Source organism: Anas acuta, chromosome W, assembly GCF_963932015.1.
Source record: "Anas acuta chromosome W, bAnaAcu1.1, whole genome shotgun sequence".
NCBI classification, from domain to species: Eukaryota; Metazoa; Chordata; class Aves; order Anseriformes; family Anatidae; genus Anas; species Anas acuta.
In genome coordinates this window covers 99,676-107,684 of record NC_089016.1, presented here as the reverse complement: position 1 = coordinate 107,684, position 8,009 = coordinate 99,676, and the positions used below count along the sequence as shown (strand labels likewise).

The window sequence follows — 8,009 nt, the reverse complement described above, 5'->3', positions numbered from 1 at the left end:
ATCTACCCATGGGAAGTGGTGAGTAGCCTTCACAACACTTTTTTCTGTTTTTTTTGTTTGTTTTTTTTTGTTTGGTTGTGTTTTTTTTCTTAATTTCTTTCTTCTGCTTCTCCTTTCCTTACGGAGCTACTCTTATCTTGGACCCGGGGTGAATCTGCTAACGGGGGGGGGGGGGAGGGGAGGAGGAGGAGCGGAGGAGGAGAAGGAGGGGGAGGAAGAGAGGGAGGAGGGGGAGGAGGAGAAAAAGGAGAAAGAGGAGGAGTGGAAGGGTGGAGGAGGGGGAGTGGAAGGGGTGGGAGGAGAAGGAAGAGGATAAGAGAAGGAGGAGGAGAAAAGGGGGATGGGGAGGAGGGGGAGGAGGAAGAAGGCTCTCATTGGGAGCTGCCCCCTTGGGGACCAGTGGGCAGTGGGAAGCCCGCACCGAGCACCCCAGGATCCCCAGAGCCCAGACCCAGCTCCCCGTAGCTCCCACATCCCCTGAAGCTTAAGGTGGGAGCCCAGCAGTGTGCATGCTTCCTCCCCCAGATTTTCCCTCCCAGAACACTCCAGATGGGGAGGAAGAGGAGGCACCAGCCACAAGTCCCTTGGGCAGGTGGGTAGCAAGGAGGGGGGGAAATGATGGAGCTTCGACCCCAAGACACTGCCCAGCGTTGTCACCACTCCTTGATGCAGTGGCACCACCCAGAGCTATGGGGCAGGCTGGATTCGGGAGTGGGAGCCCTAAAGGTGCTCGGGATCCATGGCCAAACTTTGCAGAACAGGGTTTTTGTGTCTCTGTCTTCATCCCTACAGCTGACAATGGCCTGGAGGATGAGAAAGGGGAAAAAATGGAGACACCAAACGGATCAGAGCTGTGTTCAGGACAATCCAAGGGGAACTTGGCCCAGAAGGCAAACTCAACACCACAGCACCAACCACGGTGAAGCTCCAAGGAACCAAGTGGAGAAGCGAGGCTGGAGCCCTGTGGCCACCAATCAATGAGGACGGGTGGAAGCCCAAAAGCCTGCCAGAGGGATCCCACGGTGGGGAGATCCTATAACATCAGAGAGGCCAGGAGGCCGGGAGGCACAGCATGTGGAACCTCCTATGGGTGTCCGGACTGTGGGAAGACCTTCAGCAGGAGGTCGTTCCTTGTCCCCCACCAGAGGATCCACACTGGAGATGGCCCTTCACATGCCATGAGTGCGGGAAGGGTTTCCGAGTGGGGTCGTCCCTCAACAAGCACCAGCGGATCCACACAGGGGAAAAACCCTACAAGTGCTCAGTCTGTGGGAAGAGTTTCCGCCTCAGCTCCACCCTCAGCACCCACCAAAAGGTTCACACCAGGGAGAAACCCTACACGTGCTTGGTGTGTGGGAAGGCTTTTCGGGTGAACTCGTACCTGCTGGCACATCAAGCCACCCACAGTGTGGACAACCCCTTGCAGTGTCCCGCCTGCGGGAAGCACTTCAGCGTGAGGAGGTATCTGGCCATCCACCAGCGGATCCACATGGGAGAGAAGCCCTTCAAGTGTCCAGAGTGCAGGAAGGGTTTCAGCCGAAGATCCATCCTCATTATCCACCAGCGGACCCACAATGGGGAGAAGAAACCCTACAAGCGCCCCGAGTGCGGGAAGGGATTCATCATGAGCTCGGACCTCACAGCCCACCGGAGAATCCACACTGGGGAGAAACCCTACAAGTGCCTCAGCTGTGAGAAAACCTTCCGCCTGAGCTCCCACCTGACAAGACACCAGCGGTGCCACACCGGGGAGAGGCCATACAAATGCACCGACTGTGGGAAGAGCTACACCGACAGCTCTGGCCTCATCAAACATAGGAGGCTCCATGCCGGGGAGAAGAAGTCGACACTCAGCACAGCTCAGGGAGCAAGGAAGAGACTCTACAAATCCTCCCGCTGTGGTAAGATCTTCAGTATGAAGTCAGCCCTCATGGTCCACCAAGTGAGCCACACCGGAGAGCGACCCTACAAATGCCCCAAGTGTGAGAAGACCTTCAGCCACAGCACGGCCCTAGGGAAACACCAGTGGGTCCACACCGGGGAGAGCCCCTTCAAGTGTCCTGACTGTGGGGAAGGGCTACACTGATGGCTCCACATTGCGGAGGCACCAGAGGAGCCACACCAAGGTGAGACCCTATAAGTGTCCCAGCTGCGGGGAATGCTTCAGCGTCATCTCTGCTCTCCTGAAGCACCAGCGGTTCCATACCAAGGAAAGGCTTTACAGATGCCCCGACTGCGAGAAGAGCTTCCACTCCAACTTTCTTCTTGTCACCCACCAGCGAACCCACACAGAAGAGAAACCATACACCTGCCCCATCTGTGCCAAAGCCTTCAGCCAAGCTTCCCACCTTACATGGCACCAGAAGATCCACATGAGGAGTGGGGCTGGCACTGCATGGCGTGCAATGACCCCATAGCAATTCCAAGCCACGCTCAGCAGTGGCACAGGGACTGATCCAGGAATCTCAACCACCTCAAGCCCACTGTCTGCCACAAGTCATTCATCCCAAGAAGCCTTGTCCTGTATGCTGCCAGCCCAGTAAGCACTGTAGGGTACGTGCTGCTCACCCAGATGTTAACTGGAGCCCAGTATTAACCAGTTACCAGTAACCAGTTACTGGTTACAGTGTGACCATGCCACCCTTCTATAGCATGACCCTTTTTTTTCTCACCCAGTCAACACGCCTTTGGGTTAAGGCTGTGACCACACTTGTATTTTAAGTTTTTTATTTATCCTTACTTCCTATTCCTTTATCCCTGAGTCCCCCTCCTACTCCCCTTCCCAAACTGACTCCTCCAATTATCTTGCCCAACTCACCCTCAGCTTCACTCCCATTGTTACCAAAGTCAGTCCCAGAAAAATCGTATGTAACCACTACTTTTGGATCATAATTTGTCCCTTAAATGTGCAGAGATAGCACTGTTAATTAGTGCATCCAGACTGAACCTTCTTGCCTCCTGCTGGCCAAGGATGGCTCTGTTATCACACTCTAATTCTGCTCAGCTTATGCCCGTACAAAGATTTTACAGGGTATTTGGGGACTTTATGGTGTATCTGGGGACAGGCACAGGAGTGCTTTATAGTATTGATGCTGAAGTCCTGGACAATAAGCTAGACACAATGACTACCTCACTGTGCAATTGTCTCATTTGCTTACAATCATCATTTAAGTTGGGAATGGGACCATAAAGGTTAACCCTTCATGAGAATGTATAGACCATGGTGACTGTGTGTTATTGCTAAATGTCAAGGGAATGTTTTCTCAGCTTTGAGCTGCCTTCAAACCCAACCGTGGGTGCAAGCTGAAACCATAAGAGAAGGTGACACCTGCTGAAATTCATGGAGGTGAATTGAACAATAGGGAAAGGTCCAAGTCACTTGGCCAAAGGAGCCCTGATAACCATGGTCATGTAAGTCTTTCCATGCCCAGATATTAATTTTAGTCCAGAATTAGTGAATTATTGGATTTTCTGTTGTTTCAAGCCAGAAAATTGTGCTACTGTTTCTCATAATGTTATTCTGAAATAAATAGATAGTTCCTAAAGCTCTTGGTCTAGTGTCTTTTACCATATCCCAAACCTATAGCTCAGCAGGGCTGTCTCAAGCCCCCACAGCCTGGCTGGGGGGGGGGGGGGGAATTCATGGCTCTGCTAATGAGCACGGACTCAGCCGCAATAACTCATTTGCTCATCTATCATGGTACCTCCAGTAGCCAGCCAACAGGTCTGCTAACTCTGGTTTCTGTGCCAAAGCTTCCAAACAGGAATCACACTGTTTGATTCTGTGCTGCATTTTTTTAGTCTGAGCTGCATTTTTTTCTGAAGAAATGCTAGATGCAGTAACTAGAGAACAAAAAGTACAAAAGTACAATTTTCTTTAACAAAATAGCTCATTCTGTAGAAAAAAAAAAAAAAAGAAAAAAAAAGGACTCACTGCAAAGTGTCATTCAACAGCTTATGGGATGTTACAAGCTCATTAATTTCACCCCAAATCCCACACTTGTCACTTTGCTGAAGCAAAGCCACCCAAGGAAGAGCCCTATAGCCCTATAGTAGCCCCCTGCTGAGTGTAAGGAAAATAATACTAATAACACAGCTATTCCAAAATCAGCGTCAAAGTACAAAAGTAGACTTTTCCTCTTTTCTAGCATGAAAACTAAACAGAAACCATGCAGGTGGAGAAAGCAAAATGCGCTGAGCCTCTCAGCATGGCTTTGGGTGTGAAATTCCCCTGTGACTGGGGTGCAATGCACGGTCCCCACCCAGTGGACATTTGGGTAAAATGGAGGAGCTGTGAGTAGAAATGCAAGCCATGAGCTTCTCTGCGTTGATTTTCATGTGTGTTTTTTTTTCAGTGGGGAAAGCATCTGCTCTGTGCTTCTTTCCCAGATTTGCTGCATATTCACGGCCTTGCCTTGCAATGCTGCCAGGCACTGCTGCTCCAACTGGTTTCCACTGGAGCAACCTGATTTGGAATAGGCTGCCCAGGGAAGTGGTTGAGTCAACATCCCTGGAGGTCTTTAAAAGATGTTTAGATGTAGAGCTTAGGGATATGGTTTAGAGGAGGACTTGTTCGTGTTAGGTCAGAGGTTGGACTCGGTGATCTTGGAGGTCTCTTCCAACCTAGATGATCCTGTGATTCTGTTTTCTGGTCCCTGCAGCCAGCTCTGTGACAAGAGATGCATTTCTCAATTCCCTGTTGCATATATATGTGTGTATATATATATTGCATATATATATATATATTTTTTTCCCAGCTAAATTTCCTGGGATCCACGTGCCAGTGGGGGAGACCAGGATTTGGGACCAAAAATCTGAGTCGAGCTGCTGGAGTGATGCACCGTGTCCATAGAGATATAGGTTCCCCCAAACCCACTCCATCCAGCTCAGAAGGAGCAGGATGAGGCCAGTGGTGCTGTCTGTCTTGGTGTGGATGCTCTGTTTGACCAGACACATGTAAGTATACACACACATATATGTGCCTACTGACTGCATTTTAAACCTTGCTACCAGTTGGACCTGGGGACACAGGGTCCAATCTGTGCTGATGTGTTTTCCTCTAACAACCCCCTTCCTTCCCATCTCCTCCAGTAAATTCAGTAAATTCCCATCTCTTCCAGTAAACGTCCTGAAATTCAGAGACAAAGAGGGGAGGAATCTGGGGGGGTGAGGGGCGGGGAAGCTGCTCAAAAGAGCCCTGGAGAGGCACAGCCTGGATTTTGGCTCAGCACAAGGAACCGGGACAGGGCAGCTGGGTGCGAGCATCCTTTCAACCCCCCACCCCAAATAATTATTGACAAAACCATAAAATACTGACACCCTTCTCTTTCAGAGATGCTCCAGTGATGCTGGGAGGAAGAACTCTCTTGGGCTCTGCTGTCGCCTTTGTTTCAGGCACAGAGAGATTCTGGGCTGCCAAGCAAAGCTGCAGATGCTAATCCTGCCCTTCCAGCAAAGGGAAAAATGCACTGTGCCCCGCTCCTGCAGGATTTGGTCCAAGAGCTGCCCTTAGGATAGCTCAGGGTGAGGGGACAGCGGGGCTTAAGGGTGGTTGCAGCCCGGCTGCCTGCGCAGAAGCACAGGAAGGGACAAAGTGAGAAGCTGGGAAGAGAAATGTGCAGCTCTGGGCTCAAACCAGGACAAGCCCTGAGCTGGAGCTTGCAGGTACCGCAGCTGCACTGGCCTCTCCTCCTATATATTTTTTTTCCCAGCTCTTGTCCCTTTTCTGTGATGCTCCAGGAGGAACTGGGGGAAGGACATATGTCACCAGATGGAGGGGCTGGCGGAGTAGCCGCCTGAATACTGCTGGGTGGGAATATCACGCATATCCTCACTACGCAAGCCCAAAGCTCCAAAATGTGATGTCAGGGGTAGAAGCAGGCCCACAAGTAACCCAATTTGGTCCAGGTTCAGCCAGACCCCACTCCCCTGCACCCCAGGCTGTCTCCAGCACCCAGCATTTATCCTTCTCACCCAAATGCTCCTCGTTTACCACTCGCACCCATGGGCACAGGTTACCCACTGTATTGGGGGGCATTGTCCCTACTGTCACCAAATGTGAGGGTCCAGCCACATTGATTCAAGACTTTAAGCCCAGCGCAGCATGAGACACCTCCCCTTGGGGACTCCCTGGTGTATCATCCCCTGCTGCTCAAAGCCTTGGAGATTTCTCCCCATCACAGGTGGCTGCTTTTGGGGATGGGGGACGGGTTCATCCCCACCCCATTTGGGGGAACAGCAACCATGACTCCATCAGGCAGACCCTGGTTTCAATGGGACATGGGCAACTTTTATGGGGTTTTATAATCCCAGACCAGTGCAGGAGAGGTAAGTGACTCTGGACTTACTGGGTGGCAAAACCAGGGTGACCCTAATGCTCAGAGACCCCCAAAACCTTGCAGGAATGCACATAGCTCTGAAAGCCTCCAAAAGGACCAAATCTCCTTGATTTTTCTTGGCTTTTTTTTTTTTTTTTCCTTACCCTCTTCCCCCCTCCCCTTCCCTCCACCCAGGGAAAGGTCTGGGTTATTCACGTACCTGCTGTTTCACAAAATCCTCCCCCCCGTTTCCCTCTCCCATGCTCGCCTTCCCCTGACAGAACTCCTCACCAGCTTCTCCTCCTTCTCTTGGGGACAATCCCAATGGAGCAGGGGGATTTGGAAGACTCATCCCAACGGGATAAGCCCAAGGAGAGGCGTCAGCATGGCATGGTGCTGAGGAAGACCGAGGTGGCCATTTGCCCGAGTGCCAAGCTAGGAGAAGACCAGGAGGAGGAACCCAGACCACAAAGACAGAGGCAAAACCATGCCGGGCAGGTGCAGGATAACCCCAGTGAAATCCATCCCCAGAAAACTGGGATCAAGGCTGGGATGTGCCCCAAGGAAAAAGTGTATGGGTGCAGCAAGTGTGGGAAATCCTTCAATTGGAAGAACAAACTGAGCCGGCAGCTGAGGACGCACACTGGGGAGTGTCCCTACAAGTGCTCCGAGTACTGGAGTAGCTTCAGCGACCATTCGAACCTCATCTCCCACCAGAAGCTCCACCGGGGGGAAAACCCTATGAGTGCTTGGACTGTGGGAAGCGCTTCAGCCAGAGCACCAGCCTCCTGGCCCACCACCGGATCCACACAGGGGAAAAACCCTATGTCTGCTTCAGCTGTGGGAAACGCTTTGCCCGGAGGCAAAACCTCACCATGCACCAGAGCATCCACACTGGGGAGAGACCCTACTCCTGCCAGGATTGCGGGAAAAGTTTCCGGAGGAGCTCCGACCTCATCCGACCTTCATACGGGTGAACGGCCCTACAAATGCCCAGACTGTGGGAAGGGTTTCACGTGGAGCTCCAAGCTGATGGACCACCAGTAGACCCACACAGGGGAAGCCCCCTCCAGGTGCTTGGTGTGCAGCAAGCACTACAAGGCCAACATCTCCTTGAGGTCCCACGTGAAGCTGCACACATGAGATGGGCTCGCTGAGGGGCTGGTAGGGCCATGTCCTATGGGGAGATGGAGAGGAGGAAGGAGCTGTGGCCAAGGAGGGTCTGATGGGTGGATGGTGGCAAACATAGAACCTAGAAGTAGATGGGCTCACTGCTGAGATCATTCCTGAGTACTGGTTCTTTCCTTTTTGCACATTAGCATTAAAATGTTTTGGACTTTCCACTGTCTGTGTGTCAAGTGCTGGTTGAAACAAAACTCACCTTAGCTGGTTTCGGAGGTCCTGATTTCCCAAAACCTCTCAAACACCCCCATTTCTGACTGAAATACACTCGGGCTTTTCTACTGCCACAACATCTTCCATTTTCCTGTTGAAACTTCAAATCTGCACCCAAAACCCTCTTACAAATCATATCCCTCCCCTTCCAGTCAGGGCTGCCTACATCAGAAAAATCCCCTCTGCAGTTCCCTCTCCCTCCAGGAATCAAAACCTCTCCTGAGGAGCTTCAGGTTCTTCCCACCTCCCATTTTTCCACCTTCCTTGTTCCTTTTCCCAATTAGTTTGGTGGAGGAT

General features: G+C 51.6%; 2 protein-coding genes across 2 annotated transcripts; both read left to right on the top strand.

Annotated features, from left to right (window-relative positions):
* Positions 1-286: 286 nt before the first annotated feature.
* Positions 287-3,273, top strand: LOC137847162 (zinc finger protein 665-like). The gene is given in 4 exon segments (XM_068665456.1): positions 287-592; positions 793-1,164; positions 1,167-2,068; positions 2,070-3,273. Coding segments are annotated over 3 exon segments (1,437 nt in total). The 5' UTR covers positions 287-592; positions 793-977; the 3' UTR covers positions 2,418-3,273.
* A 1,543-nt stretch (positions 3,274-4,816) lies between these two features.
* On the top strand, positions 4,817-7,658 carry LOC137847163 (zinc finger protein 664-like). The gene is given in 5 exon segments (XM_068665457.1): positions 4,817-4,956; positions 5,333-5,664; positions 6,651-7,050; positions 7,053-7,275; positions 7,277-7,658. Coding segments are annotated over 4 exon segments (762 nt in total). The 5' UTR covers positions 4,817-4,956; positions 5,333-5,613; the 3' UTR covers positions 7,365-7,658.
* The last annotated feature ends 351 nt before the right edge of the window (positions 7,659-8,009 follow it).